Source organism: Aptenodytes patagonicus, chromosome Z, assembly GCF_965638725.1.
Source record: "Aptenodytes patagonicus chromosome Z, bAptPat1.pri.cur, whole genome shotgun sequence".
NCBI classification, from domain to species: Eukaryota; Metazoa; Chordata; class Aves; order Sphenisciformes; family Spheniscidae; genus Aptenodytes; species Aptenodytes patagonicus.
Window position 1 is genome coordinate 53,206,547 of NC_134982.1, and position 16,779 is coordinate 53,223,325.

Here is a 16,779-nt window from a genome sequence, read left to right on the forward strand (position 1 = left end):
GCTGCACGGGGCAGTGCCCATCATTTGCCTCAGATATCTGCCGGCTTAACAAACCAAAGGACAAACTGTTCTTGGCCAGCCGACCTTTTCCTAATTGCTGGCAGAATTCCCCATCACATGAGATCTCATTTATCTGAAAATTTTAGCTCTTCCCTAAGACCTTTAAATAAATGGAATTGGTAATTTTGGTACCAGTGGTATTCAAACAACTGCCACGATTACTGCCAGATAACAGGCAAAACAGGCTTTAGGTAAAAACACTTGTTTCTTTACACGCTCATAAATAAGTAAAAATTATAAAGAATTGCTCATTATTGAAGGTACAGTATGTAAGAGATAATAACTCCTGCAAAAAAACACACCTACATGAATAATGCATGTGCTAAAAAGATAAAAGTCAGATTAACTGAAAAAACTGCTTCTTGGGATTAAAGATGCATAAATTAATCTTAAAAATTTAATTACATTGGCAAAATAAAAAATAAATGCTACAGGAGGGCAATAAGACTTCTATGTTTTGTACAACTACAAAAAATATGAAGATTCCATATCAATTTATTAAACTCAGTTGACTGAAAGGAAAGCTAGAAATACTCCAGTACTCCAGCAAGAAGGCTAGAAATACTGCACCAAGTACATTTGACATTCAATAGGCAATTAAGAGAAAATAGCAAGAAGTGTTAACAAAACAATAAAAATCCCCCCCCAAAAAACTAAAAGAGCTGAAAATCCAGCTACTATAACCACAGGTTGCATAAAGTATCTGAGCCAACATTAAGAACAGGCTATGACTACGGGACTCCTGGACACTTATAAGTCCTCAGGCACAAGAGCATTCCCTGAGTACATCCACATGAGGCCCGGACTACAGAGCAATCATCATCACTCTCCAGGCTTTCTTTTCCCAGGGAAAAGAAAATGGGTACCCTAGCCATAAGGAAATTGCAGTATTCTGGCTAGGTAGGGAATATTCAGGAGCTTAGGAAGCCATGAGCTATACCTGCACTACAGGTATATTAATTTAAATGTCTTAATGCAGAATGACAACTTGTTTCTGACCCAAGGAATGGAAACCAATACCTCAAGCAGCACCAGTCTCCATCTAGTGCAATCTCATAGATCTAGACCCATGACCAAGATTGTTTATGCATTTTATTTCATGATTATCACACCAAAACAGGCTGTAGAGCAAGAACCAACTCAGCTCTCCCATCTGACTGCCCAGTCTGCATCTCATAAAGTCAAACTTCTGCTTTTGATATAGTGAAACTAGCAGTCTTTTTCCTGAAAAATGGCATCACTCTACGAGGAGAAGCACAATCTGCTCACAACTCAGAACAGTATATTGTTTATCACCAGAACTGTGAAGTAAAAGAGGAGGCTTCCCGTCTCCCAAATACAGCAGGGATTCAAAATTTAGATCTACTGTATCCTGGATAAGAGTTCTCTCTCACTAGTCTGTGTGAAAAGGAATGACCATTTGACAATATAATCCCCCCCCACCTCCCCCAAAGTGCCCCATGCCTTTACCATGAATTAGGTTCACCATACAAACAACTTCAGCCTGGAACAAGTGCTTCAGATTAGGTAGAAGAAAAAGAGCTTAGCTTTCCAATGTGGCCCTTTGCTCTAATAGCAACTGCTTCTCTCACATTTTCTCTGTAACACACTTGTGAACTGGTTGCTTTGAAAGGTTTCATGGGCCATGTGCTAAAGAAAGGTGTGGAGTGTAAAGTCTGTGTATGTGCAACTGGTTCACATATGTAAATAAATCACACACACATTCAACAAAAGGATATACACGCACACTCTCACAAATCCAGAAAGCATCTGCTTCTGTTGGTACAATTCTCTCCCTCCCCTAATTAATAAGAAAAATCCACCCCATTCACAAAAACAAGTTCTTTGTTTTCTCCAAACAAGTTTGGCTGTGTAGCATCTTTCAATCCAGCCCACAACAGTAACAGACAACAAACAATACCTTCTTTGATTGCCTCTTCTAATTCTGCATGAAAAGCTGTTATTTCCAATGGTGATCCTTCAACACCTCCAGCACAGACATTCATTCCTTCTAATAATTACAATTCATCACTGGCAATACACATTTGCTTGATAGGCAGCCAGTCTTTGAGATCAATTTGGCTCAAAACCAGCAGCATAAATACCTGTCCCAGAGCACGTATTCTGACACATGAATACTGTAGAAGCAAGACATCCTGTTGTAAGATAGGTCCATATTGCTGAGAAATTGCCATATTGCCGAGATAATAGTTTCTCTGTGTCACACAGCTACAACTCTACCAAAGGCAGCTGTGCATAACCTAAAAGTATCAGACAGCCCCATATACTCATCTGTTTTATCTTTGTTTCATTGATCTACTTAGTTTGGGATTTGACTTAAAATTCTCAAATATTGCTGTGAAGGCTTATTTTTGTTGCTTCGACCCACCTTTAAGGCTGTGCCCATACCATGAATGTTTTGGTGATATTAGCTAACTGCATGTCACACCAGCAAATTGCTCCTAGCATAGACAGAGCTTTTATGCATATAACTTACTGCAGCCCCGCTTAGTTAAATAACCTGTAGCAGCAGAGTAAGGGACTGGACTTGTTAGTACAACAGCATCAGTTAGAAATTGCACATATTTATACCCCCCCGGCAATAAGGTTATGCCAGCAGATGCTAATCAGTTATGCACAGCTTGAGTTATTTTGAAATTTCAGGCTGGTAGTAGCGATAATGAAACTTATTTCAAGCAAATATTTGAATCTCTGTTGACAGACTATTTGCACCAAGTCAGAGCCTTGGGCATAAGATTATTAGAACAGAATAAGCTGACTTTCCCATTTTAGAGCATAAGAGAAAGTGAAAGGATGACTGGTAATGAACATGACAGAAAAATAATGTCCTTACAGAAGAGTTTACATCTTTACCCATTTTCACACACATCATGGTTTGCTATTTATCAGATGCCCCTCTCCCCTTTCCCAGTGCATGTATCATGCATACTTGTCATTTTCTCTCTTTTTCTCACTCCCAAACACATGCAGGCATGCATGCTCTCACTTATCACTGATAAGGAAGAATAACCAGCTTTACTTTATGTGAACAACTTTTGCTAATATAGAAAATTTCACTTTTAGATAATACAATGCCTTGAAGAGAAATACAGAGCCTGCTGGAGGAAGTTACATGTCATTTACCCCTCTTAATAACTACAAAAAGAGCCTTGCTTTCCTAATTCATCTTTGGTTTCAACCTGTGGATGGATGCCTAATTATAAAAACAATACTTCCAAAATGGAAAAAAAACCTGTCACATTTATTCTGTAACCATATAAAATGGACAGAGCAGTGTAGATGTTCAGGAAGAACCACAAAGCCACAGCAAGTCTACGCTGGAAGGGATCTCCGGAGGTCAGCTAGGCCAACTTCCGGCTCCGGTCAGGGCAAGTGCCAAAGTAAGATCAGCCCTCTTAGAGCCATTTCCAGCTGTGTTTTGTAAATGTCCGAGGATGCGGACTCCACAGCCTCTCTAGGCAACCTATTCCAGTGCTAAGCATTCTTGCTGAGATTTTTTTTCCTTATGCCCAACTGAAATTTCCTTGAATGCAAGTTACAACTGTTGTCTTTCATCCTGTCATAGCATACCTCTGAGGAAAGTCTGGCTTCATCTTCTCTCTGCAGCCCCTTAGGCACTGGAAGACTGCAGCTGCATCCTTCATTTACCTTTCTTTACCTGCCTGAAATATCCCAGTTGTTCTGCCTCACCCCAAACATCATATAACCCAGCTCCCTAGCCATGTCAGTGCACCTCTGCTATTTGTTTCCACTTGGTCAGTATCTCACTTATACTAGGTTAGGTGACATGAAAAAAATGCCTATAAATGTGCACTCATTCTGGTTTATTTCCTGGGAAAAAAATAATTTCTCGCAACAACATTAAAAACACCCTCAGCCTATGCTCACGTCAAAAGACTGAGAAGTCCTCTATCCTTTGAAGAAGAGGAACTGCTGATGAAGCAGGAACAACAGAATGTCATCTTTCACAAAAGCTATTTTTCCCCTTTCCATTGAAAACTATTAAGTTATCACTATGTGCCAAATTTTTGTTGAAACCCTTCTACTTCAACAACTTCTTCTACCTACCATTGAGGGAGATGCATTAGGATTGTTTCATACAGTTCTTCTAAGTGTCAATCATAGAACAATAACACTGTCAGAAAAATAATTTCAATTCAGCGTCAGACCCATTTGGAAGTTCAAGATTTATTACTAACCGAAAGTGGGATGAACTGTGCTAATGTTTTAAAATGGAAAATTAAGTACAAGCACTGTATGTAGCAAGTAATTAATCAACTACGAAGCCAGAGAAGGACAAGAAATAGGTTGTAATTATCAAGCTGAAGTGAAAAAATGACCCGAAGATTTCTACTTTCAAATATAATTGGACATTAAAAAGCAGTGTCTATTCCTCATTGGAGAGTTCCCTCTTCCGACAAGTGAAACGGCAGCCTCAGCATGCCACCTCAAAGTCCACCATAGGTTACTGCTACAAGAATAATCAGATATACTTTTGTTGGGGGTTGTTTTTAACTACTATCTACATATCTTAAGAATATGTCTGCTACATTAGATCTTTTCAGTGAGATTTGTATATTACCTGTAACAACACCACAGTACTGAGTCTGAGAAGCTGGCTTTTCAGTAATTTTCTCCTCTATGGACCTTTTTCGTCTGCACACCCTGTGTGCATGACCTGTCACAGCCAAAGTGCGATTGAGTGGCTCAATAAATATGAAGTCCTCATTAATCTGTATAAACCCCATCTGCAAAGGAAAACAAAAGGAACACGTAAGATAAGAATTTAAGAAAGTATGAAATTGTGCACAGTCCTGCAGAAGAAAAAAAATCCACAAAACTCCATTTAAGAAAACCCTTTGTTTTAAGAACCTTACCAGCAAGGTGACTACCTTTATATTTTACAAGCCTTTCCTCTTAAGTGAACTAGAATAAATTTCATTTATTTCAACTAAATCTGTGTGGGTGGGTGGCTACATGCCAGTAGCAGATGCACGGTAAAAGATCTGGAATGTTAAAAGTTTGCTTTGGGAGACCCACAGGGTCATTTAAATATGTACAGCATGTACAGAAAAGTCTATACACTAGTTTTATTACTCAGTGTATTGTCACATTTTTAGATAACTATATTTAATGAAATAACAGGAATAATTTAGGGCATAAGAACACATCCTGAACAACTATGAAGCTGGAAAATACATCTTGTGACACTCCTTTTACACTTTTTCAAATTTAAAAAAAAGTATAAAAAAAGGCAGCAATCCCTCCTTGGTTGCCAGCAGCTAAAACAGAAAAACATTCTAATATAGCCATTTAGTTGGTTAGCTTCCCCCCCACCCCAACATATTTATACACACAAACATACATACAAAGCAAACACACCAGATGCATATCTAATATTACAAGAGTGGGGCCAAAGTTAAAAAAAAAGCTATAAAACATATTTATATAAATACCATACAAATCTAACTCAGCTCAAATTGTTAAGCTGCCAACACACACTAGTTCCTATCAAGAGTAAAGCTGGAGACAGCAAGGTTTTGTGGGTTTTTTTCCTCCTAGAAAATGTCATCAGCAAGACTGACAGTTAACTTTCTCATTCTATAAACTTAAAAACCTATTAAACAGTTTTGCTACAGAAACAAAACAATGTGGTACATCTGGCTAAGAGAAGCAAAGAGCTATGCTGTATGTTACCATGCAGTGTGAATGGAGAGAAATAGAAAAGAATTTTGTTTCTTCTGGAATTATGTAGATGCCATTATCACATTGGATATCCTGCCTGACATATGGGTAAATCATCAAAAAGACATTCCGATCCAAGCAAGAAAACAAAATTAAGTTTTATAGGTGGTACAAAATACAATTTCCTTCAAATAAGGGGGCATTACTTTAAAAAGAAAAAACCCAACACAAACTCTCTGCACAATCACATTAAATAAATGTGAATACATGTATTTAATTTTTCAGTCAGCTATACTAGCTGCAGAATGCTGAATAGATGTTTAAAGGTCATCATTAACATTGTACAGAAACATAAGAGTAGCTGGGTTTGTTTGGCTTTTCCGTTCCCTTTCTGCACTTACTTTTTTAGGTCAGTTTATCTTCATCATGAGCTTTAAATATTACACATTTCAAAGATTAGCTGCTTATGTATTGGTAGGTATTTTCTGTACACCTACCAGACACCACTTCTATATATCTTGAATAATGTTACCTTTACATAACAATTAACTTTTCTAATATAAACTATAAATTATGTTAAATGAAATTTTATTTAAAAGCATAGTTCTCAAATACTAGTAAAATGCATAAACTATTTTTCATTCGATTTTTATGTCTAATGCTGAATTTCACTTAGGCAAAGATTTTTTTCTTTTTTTTTAATCCTTATTTAGCCTATGAAGGATGCTGATAAACTCTGGATACACAACAGGAATAGTAGCCCATCAGGTGATGCTGCAGGTTTCCCCTGTCCACCTACAAAAACCAAGGCCTTAGTCGACCTTGAACAAAGACTCAATCATAGCACATTTGCCATAGTTCTTCCGTCTTCATTCTCGTCACTGCAAAATGAAACCAGGTCTTTAAGATGTTCTCTTCAGATTGCGAACTAGACATACTGAGAAGCTGTGCTAGGACCACTGACATGTTACATTTTCTTTCAGCTCCTTGCATAAACTGAAGGTTAATCTATTGGTAGAGAACTCCAAAAGTTATTGCCAGTCTCCCGAGTCAGAAGTTAAAGAACTGAACACGGTTGTAAAGTTTATTGAACAAAATTAACCTCAGTTATATATATTCAAATGGGTAATTTTCAGACAAATCTAGAAAACACAGTCTGGGATCATTTTGACTGCTTTTGACAAAAACATGACTATTTCTCCATTTCTTGGACAGTTTCACAGGTAGAAAAGTGAAGATGAAGCCATATCCTTGCCAACCTTGCCCTTATTTTTTCATAATCATTAGAAGTGGAGTTAAGAAGATCTTCTACCATAAAACGAAACACAGAAAGCAGAGAAAATCAAAGCCATGCATTAAAGCATCACAGTTTCAACGTGTTTTCAGGTATTGGATGCCAGGGCCAAGTACATGCTTCAGGCAGTTCAAATGGCAAAACCTCCATGTCATGAAAATGCACAGCAAAACAAAGATTAAAAAAATGTAAAAAAAAAAATATGCGTCTGGGGTAGAACCGTGAGTTCTGAGGAACTGGTCCATCTCCCACCAGTTTCATCTGAAAAGCTACCACTGCTCACAGCTGCAACTGAAAAGGCTACCAGGATGGTGGACTTATCTCATGCAAAGGTAACATAACATGCCATTCTTCCCCCTGCATTCATGTATCCCTGCATTTTCAAGTTTCTTACTTAAAATAAAACAAAACTTAAGTGTAGCACACATACATCTCAGTAGAGTTCAAGCCCAGGACAACCTCATTTGGCAAAAAATTCATCAGACCTCCTAAGTAAGGATGAATTGGGTACTTGCTCTGCATTTTATTTACTTTATGCAGTAGAGTGAGACCTTAACTACAGGGCAGACTTCATCAAATGAGCATGTAAAGCATTACATAGGACTAAGTATAGACTCTTTGAAATGGACTTACATCCACCACATGTATTTTAAAGTGGACACCTGCCCTCATAAATGAAAGCTTCCTACAGCATACATTCACATCATATCAAGACTTTTCACTTTCTTAAAAGAAACAAACACAAAAAAGCCATGTGGAAACACTAGCCCTGAATGAAAACTAACCTTTTGCCGTATCTAAAATAAAAATAGTTCACATCTGAAATATGCCAATAATCACAAAAAGTAGGCAGATCAGAATTCTTCTGAAATACACAAGCTGGGATTTTTTCTTACATCCAATTGAAAATATCATAGATGAGAGATGAAGAATGAAAAATATCTGAATATGCTGGGCAATTGCATCTGATAAAAGACATTATAACACAAACTGCTATGCCATCTTATTTCTAACATCTATGTTAGAACACTCATGCTAATCTTTTCTGCCCAGCATTTCTTTCCTAAAAGGACAGATATTTCTTTTTTCCTATTTGGAGCATATATAAGGATTTGACATTCTGTCATGTATCCCATGAAAACCTGAAGTAAGTCTACTGTTTCTAATAAACTTATATTACCATGACAAGTTATACAAACATAAAAGTTAAATAAATTTGTGAAGACCACCTATGCATATAGTTACCAGATACTGGGTATAAGCCAGGAAATGTCAAGATTGGCAAAGATTTCTTTAAACTCTTATATACTCTTCCTTGCATACCAATTCAGAGTGGCAGCTTGTTATCATTCAAAGTTGAAACAATGCAGATTTTGAACATAATATTGTTTCTTGCAGAATTTATACAAATAAGGCAGCAAAGGAATGTAAGAAAAATGAATATGTTTTCCTAAGAACAGGAATTGAGAAGTAAGAAAAGAAGAAAATATATTTCCTTTGCTATCATCATCACAAAAAAATGGGATGACAGAGGAATATCCACAAGCATGTACTACAGTGAGAGATTAAGCCATTCCCATTTTAATATCGCAGAGAAGAGATGGGGCACAGATAATGCTGTGTCCAAAAGGAGACTTTAGATACCACAAGACAGTTATGAAATAGCATTTTGCCAATATGTTGTATTGTTTTTGTCACAGAGATTCATTGAAATGCAATAATAAATGCAGACGACATAACACAGACTTCAGAGAAATGTCAGAACATTAAGGCTTTTTTACTTTTTTAAACAAAGTAGCCTGCCAGCTCCAAAGGATGAGTCTTAGTGGTCTACAATTTATCATTTGTCGCTTACGTAGTAGCAGTTTCTAATCCTGTGGCTTGACATGTCAAAGCAAAATACTCATTCACTAAACAATTCACCACTGTGGTGAGTTGACCTTGGCCAGCTGCCAGACACCCACCCAGCCGCTCTCCTACTCCCTCTCCCCAAAAGGACAGGGGGAAAAAATAAGATTTAAAAAAAAGCTCATGGGTTGAGATAAGGACAGGGAGATCATTTAGGTATTACCATCATGGGCAAATAGAACTTGACTTGCAGAAAATTAATTTAATTTATTGCCAATTAAAACAGATTTGGATAGTGAGAAACAAAGACAAATGAAAACAACACCTTCCCCCTGCACCCCGAGCAGCACAGGGTGGGTGGGGAACAGGGGGGTACGGTCAGAACATCACAGTTTCTCTCTGCTGCTCCCTCATCCTCACACTTTACCCTTCCTCCCTCTCCACAGACTGCAGTCCTTCACGATAAGCGTGCTCCAGCACAGGCTCTCCATGGCCTGCAGTGTCCTTCAGGGCATGCCCACCTGCTCTTGCCTGGGGTCCTCCATAGGGAGGACCCCATAGAGGATGTGCAGTGGGGATATCTGCTGCGGCACCTGGAGCACCACCTCCTCCTCCTCCTCCTCTTCTACCCTTGGTGTCTGCAGGGATGCTTCTCTCACTTTTTACCTCACTCCTCACACTGCTGGGCAGCGTTTCACCCCTTCCTTTTCCCGGGGGTGTTGCCATCTTGGCCAAGGGGCTCAGCTGTGCCCTGCAGTGGGTCTGTTGGAGCCCACCGGAACCAGCTGTGGCCGGCACAGGGCAGTCCCCGGTGTCATCCCACAGAGGCCATCCGTACAGCATCACATACCTGTCCCCCTCTAGCAGGTTATTACTACCAGCTGCATGCTGGCATGGACGCAGGCATACCTAATAATGGTGTGTTCCCCTAAATGAGCGGTAGATTCAAAATTTCCTAATTCTCACCTGAAGTAAACTCCCACTGTGTTACACCTTCCCTGTTTTCTCACTACTCTTTTGTCTCTTCATCCATTCAACAGGCATCTTAAACTAGATTTCAGTAATAAAAGGACATAGAGTTGCCATGTCATGACCCCAATAAAAATTTTCCCTGCAGCCTACTCTCCACTGTCTTGTGAAGCAGATGCACGCAGTGTGCAAGGACAGGCTGTAAGAAACTGTTCTTCTTCACAATCCCACCATACTGCCCAAGGCAAGTAGCAATACTGTCATAGGAAAAATCCATCCCTATCAGATGTAGAAAATACACATATAGTTTAATAAGCATATTGTAACCATCAGCACCAAAATATTAATGTCATCTGCGGTATAATAATGAAAGGTTTTCTTCACTGTACAGCACAGAAGACAATTCTTGTTTACTAGTTCAATATTTACTAGTTTTGAAACACATTCTGATAATCTTAGACTTTGTACTATTTGTAAAATGTCCTAGAACTGAAGATTTATTCTTGACTAAACCGTCAAAATCTTTAATCTGCATATCGGTATCCCACTCTGAAGAATGTTTTCCTCTATGATTTTAAAAGTCCAGATTAATTTTAGTATCATGATTCTAACAATCCTATCAGGACCTGACTTCAGCTGAAACACAACAAAAACAAAAGTCTCCAGCTCTTACTAATGCATATAACAAAGCAAGCCCAAACAACTTTTCAAACTGCGTAAATAACAGGGTAAGAACTTCACATGTTCTTGTTATTTAAACACACTACAGCTTTCCATCTTTAAGTACCTTCATTGCTGAAGGCTGAAGAAACAATTCATAAGTGCCAGCAACTTCTGTCTCCAATTAACTGCATTTCCGGGCTTTGCACAGCATACACATTCTACTTCTAGAGGTTTAGTCTATCTACCTGCTCACTCCACTCTGCTGCATACAGTTAGGAGAAGGCACAGCGGGGAGAGAGTCAGTATTATCTCTGTTGACTGGCTTTCAGCTGCCAACATAGCATTCAATCCAATCCTTTCTGGGATTTTTTTTTAATGGTAAGACTGCACCCTAAGGAAGTACACATATATGCACAACACCATACCTTATAGTCCTGATAGAGGAAAAACATTCAGACTGTTACGCAGAGACTACTGAGTTAAAAGCATGCGTTCAGGTACTGGCCCCCAAATTTAAGATCTGTAGAAACAATTTTTCCACTGCTTTTAAACTCTTCCAAACTCCTCTGCTTCCAGTCTGATTTAAGATACACACTACCCTGAATCTTTAGGAAAATCATTCTCTGTAGGATGCTGCTCTCATGATGTTTAAGATGATGACTACTTTTATTAAAACAAGCTCATGTTGCACATGCAAAAAGGATTTCTTCATTTTTTTTAGATAGGAATGAAACAGAATAGTGAAGCATGCAAAATTGAGATGGGTTTGCATATTCTGACACATTTCAACAGATGCTATTATTCACATAACCTTACTCAACGGAGCAAGAATCTCTCAAGCTGACAGTGGAGAGTGAAGTGCAAGCTGATCACAGAAAGGACACAAATCCAAAGGAATCCGATTTGTTGAAAAACTAATGAAGTAAAGGAGACCAGTGGATAAAGAAACCATAGACATCAGCTCTGCCCAGAGGGTCTGTGGTTGTTACCCCTCAAACTTCCATTTGCCCATTAATTCACTGCCAGCCAAACCCTAAGATGCTTGGCATTTCCTCCAGATTCCAAATTTCATGTTTCCTAGCCAGAAATAAAATGTTTCCTTTTTTAGACCTAAGTCTCCCTCTATAAACACATTATTAGAAATTACTGCTGTATTTGGTACAAGTGCTGCTTAAATTGCCAAAATTCTGATATTTGCTATGATTTTTAAACTGTCTTCACAGTGCAGGATGATATCTAAACAAAGTACAGTCTACTTAAGAAGTGATCACAAACAACCATTGACTACCTCCACAATAAAAATATTTTAGTAAGGTTGTGCATGCAAAAATTATTTTGTCTAACACAAGTTTGAGATCTATCGCAAGATGTTACCAGTTATTTCAGATGTTAGCTTTACTGAATGTAGGTACATAAAATAGATTTTAGCATTTGTGCCTTTAGTCTTTGGAGACCACATCTGAAATATTTTGATTTTTTCAGAATCTCCCCTTCTCAAAACTTGACATCCTGTTTCTCAAGGAAATTTTCCATCTAGCAAAGTTGTTCTCACCCAGTTTTGCCAGGCTGGCTGATCACCTGCACCACTGATAAAACTGCCAATTGACAATATCAAGAACCCAATCACACCTATGTTAAGTACATACGAACAACTGGACCAGGTCAGAACAAAGGTCCACCCTGTACAGTATCCTCTCTCTGACAGTGTGTAGCAGATGACAAGAAAGAACATAAGAACAGAGCAAACGTAGTTTGTATGCTCACAGCCTACAGCAAACTCTAGTAGTGAACTTCTACCAGTAGCTTTACGGTATGCATAAACTTTAACTGCAGTGGAAATAAACAGAACAATTCCTCCTCCTCTCACTTGCTCATTTACAAGATTACAAGTCAAAAAGCACTATTAAAGAGTTATGTGCCATGCAGGAAGGATTCAAGTTCTAGAGTATGAAAAAGGCTGACAAGATACAAAAGTAAAACTAGTTAGCTTTCTTTTTCCAACCACAGTGAATGAGATCTCAAAAATATCAAGACCATCAATAAAAATTATGATAAGAAAAATATGGAAAAGGATCTATTAAGGGTGGACATATTCATGTATTGAAGGGTGGACAGGGGGTTATTTAATTTTCCATGATTTATAGATTCCACTTTCTTTGACATTTATTTTAAAAAGCACCCTTTTTTTCCACTTTATAATGAGTGACATACAAACACTGTTCTTGCGATCCCTGCACTGCAAGTGCTTACAGACATTGTTGGTTAAGTCCAGTGCTGTCCTTCAGCAGACCAGAACTTAAAGCAGCCAACAGATTCGTAGCTTTGGAAATGATTCAATGTTGTCAAATATTTAGCAGTAATCTCACAATCTGTAAAAGGTTGACAGCCTCCTAAATATCACTTGAGAGCTGTGACAAATTTAACATACCTTGGAAACAAGGTAATTGAGGCAACAAGATACATGGTCACAACTGTGAAACTGATAGGTTTGTGAAATACCTATTGATTTTTATTCAAGTTTGCAGACATTCACTAGGACCTCAAGAAAGGCTGCTTTGATACAGCTACATATTCCCCATTAAACTGAACATTAACTTGAATCTTGCAGCCTGAAGTCCCTTTGCACATCTCAGTTCTTCCATCCCACTCCACAAATGCCTGCCTTATCAACGTGCACCACAACCAGACCTACTCATCCACCCCTAAAACCTCCTACACTCTTACCAGCAATACTTCTTCTTGCCTGCCTCCACTGCCAAAGTGTGCCTCTCCCTTTATGGCCAGCTGGACTGCCCATATTTCTTGCAGGTGATGTGAAGCACAAGAAATCATTTCTTTACATAAGGCACTGCCATTCAGCTACTTGTTGGCATCTTGCCTCTGTGCAAGGTAGAATTTCCTAATGCTTCAACAGCCGTTGTAAGACAACAGACATTCAAGGTACATTTTAGACTGGAGGATGTAAATTACATCACCTGTAATTTTATCAGACATTCTCTAAAATGGTAACCTGTTAGCAATTTAGTAGCCACTTCTGTAACTTCTTTTTAAAATACCTTAAGAATATTTATTAATGGTAACATACATAAAACATTTCATATTTATGAAACCCAACTGGAAACACATGAACTATCACTGATTTTAAAATCAATTCAGTGTAGATGTACACTCTGAAGATTGCCAGGGAACATTCAATAATACCATTTTAAGACATATCACATTATGTATGGTGAATTGCAACAAGATAGAGGTAGAATTAATTCCTCAACCCCTTTTCTTTTTTCATAATAATGCCCTGGAAATCTATTAATCCTACTTCAACTTTTCCCTATTCTTTCTGAATTATGCTTATAAATTAAAAGTTCCAACTCAAAGTTAAATCAGCTCCATTAGAAACCATGTATATTTTATTATATGTGCAGTTAAGTCATAACTTTAAAAAAAAAATCCAGGCTAGCAAATACTGCAGCACTGCCAAAATAAAGTTCCAACAGCAACATTAACTTTTGCTCAAACTGACATTCTATTTTTTTAGCTCTGCAACATGAATGCTACATTAACCTTTTTTAAAAAACTTTACTTAGAATAGTTTTTCAAGTAAAAACAAAATGCATCTCATTGTAGAGAAAGTTCTTCCTGCCAGACCTAGAAAAGAAAACCTTTTATCTGGCCTGTATGGGGTTCTATACCTTTCAGTTTCCTACTTACTGAAGACCAGTGGAAAAGCGGCAAATTTACTTGGTGATAAGAATATCTCACCAGTAACATACTGTTTCATAGCCATGCACCAAACTCACTGCCTACAAGCTTCCCATGATAGTTTCAGATTCTGAATTTTAGTTATTTAGTTCTCAGTGACATGCAACCTATCTTGTTGAAAGACTTGGGTTCTTCCAATGGCATTTTGCTGAAATACAGCTAAGCTAAGAAAAGGTATTCAAGTTTCAACTGGGAAGTTGGTAACAGGCTATATTCTCTGCAAGAATCCCACAGCTCTGCAAAAACCTACTCACCTAAATGGTCCCAAATAGTGCCAATCTGTTGAATGGGAAGCTCACATTTCTTTTCCCTAGATAAAAATCTGAGATTAGAAGGTAAACCTCTAAGATTAGAATGTATATCTCTAAACTGCAGACTGCACTTCTAAGATATAAAAGACACAAAAAATTCTACATAGGCTTATTTACACATTGGCCATTTACAGAGTATAAATACCCTAAGTTACATGGCTAGCTTTTCACATTTGGGATGTATTTTTAATTTATGCTAAAGGCATCTGCAGAAATGTCTCAGTTCTGTTTAATGTATTCTTTATGATGGACTTAGATTTTATTGGAAGTTAGACAAAAATGCTGCAGTATAATTTGTACCATTAGGCTATGAAGCCCACAGCTTATAATGATCAGTACTCACACCTCCAAGATAAAGACTCAAAAGTCAGAATTTTTGTAGGGCACTTTGGGAAATTCTCATGTCACATCTGAGATAATTAACCCTCAAGCTGTAACCTGTCTGCACAGCTGCAATACAATGTCTTTAAAGGTAGAGGATGCACTTTGCACACCTATCATAAGGTGATAAAACAACAAAAACAGATATTATAAAATTAATATAAGCGTAGATAGTTCAAACTGTGATTTTCCAAGCATTTCAGAAAAGCTTTTCAATACTTATAGGTAAATTTCTCATTAATAACACTAAGCTTTCCATTAATTCCAGCTTTGAAGAAAGGAAGGGAAACAGTGTAAAGGCACATATATCAACAAGGGCCTTGTCAAAACCCTATCTGTATCACTACAACATTATAATCTCCTTATCCATGTTTGACATCTGTTTTTTGTTTCAGCATTGTCACTTTTATCATAGGTCCCGTGGTATCTGGGTTTACCATAAAAGTTCTCCTATCTTTTGCTTTCTTCTCTCATGGAGTTTTCTAAATCCACAACAATCCATGCCAAAGATGAAAAGCTGAAATATTCCCCATAATACAATACATGATCATCATAATAAATGTGTAATGATGAGATCATATTTAAATTTCATGGACTCTATACCAAATGGGCTTTAGCCTACATGATGTATGGTTAAGATTCTTCTTTCTAATCAAGATATTACCTAAAAGGGTGTGTTGTGAATTGGTACACAATTCACAAGGGTGAACACAAGGGTACAAACCCCTTTTTTGCTAAAGACTAACGCAAATTTCAGAGCAAGTACCAATTCCGTAGTTTCCAGCACAGTATATCCATCTTTCATGATCACCATCTTAAGGAGATACTGTTTAAAAATCTGTAATTTTTGAAGAATAACATTAAAATGCTGAAGTAGTTATTATCCTTGCTTCTCTTGCCATTTTGTAGTGTTCTACAATTACTGTAAACACACAGAAATACACACTCCTTACTCTCTGAAAAATCCACACAGATACAGGAAAATAATTATGTTATTACTCAGCAGCACTCACTGTGCTGAGTGACACTGTGTGTTACTCACTAGTAAACAGGCATTCACTACACACAAAATGAAATTGCAAATAAAATACATAAAATTTATCAATTCAATCTCTCTCCTTTCTTTTAAGTGCCTTTTTTAGACAAAAGCACCTAAACTCATGGTGGTGTTTTAAAATCAGATGTTCAGTCACTGCCATCAGCAGTAAAACTCATGAACCTGACAGAAGTCCCTCCAAGTGCCGCAGCTTTCTGTGCAATGTAACAGCCTGGTCACCAGGTTCAAGTGACCACTTCTTCACATGCCAACTACTCTCTGTTCTTCTTATTAGAAATATCAGCTGGCTAGAGAGTCTTGCAACAATACCGCCACATCACTCATGGAGTCCACTTGTTCCGCTTGTGCCACTGTTTCCAGAAAAGTCAGTGCATTTTCAACTACTGTACACTTGCCTTTTGATCTCCAGAAGAAATCCGTAGAACTGGTAAACCAATTGTCAAATGCTGAAACTATTTGTTCAAACCCCCTTTCCCTTCCCCCACCCAAGAAGCTCTTGCCCAGGTTCTGGTTGATTAAGCTGTGGCTTAAAGGATCAAAAAAACCCCAAACTTAAAAAGCACCTGTGACAAAGGAAAACACACCCCAATACACAAAAAAGCTGTGCATTCTGTGAAAGAGAGAAAACCCTGGCAGGAAAAGACCACTTGCTACCAGGTGAATCATCTGGACTTCTCCAGTGCTGATTGGAGCACTTGATATTAACCCACGCCATGCATATTTTTCTGAAC

At 37.9% G+C, this 16,779-nt stretch overlaps 1 protein-coding gene across 1 annotated transcript in view; it reads right to left on the reverse strand.

Moving 5' to 3' along the window:
- The window catches only part of ADAMTS19 (ADAM metallopeptidase with thrombospondin type 1 motif 19), a 162,679-nt gene that overhangs the window by 120,894 nt on the left and 25,006 nt on the right, over nucleotides 1-16,779 (reverse strand). Inside the window, exon 3 of the mRNA XM_076361925.1 lies at nucleotides 4,664-4,829. Coding sequence (XP_076218040.1) covers nucleotides 4,664-4,829 — 166 coding nt within the window. The remainder of the gene's footprint in view (nucleotides 1-4,663; nucleotides 4,830-16,779) is intronic.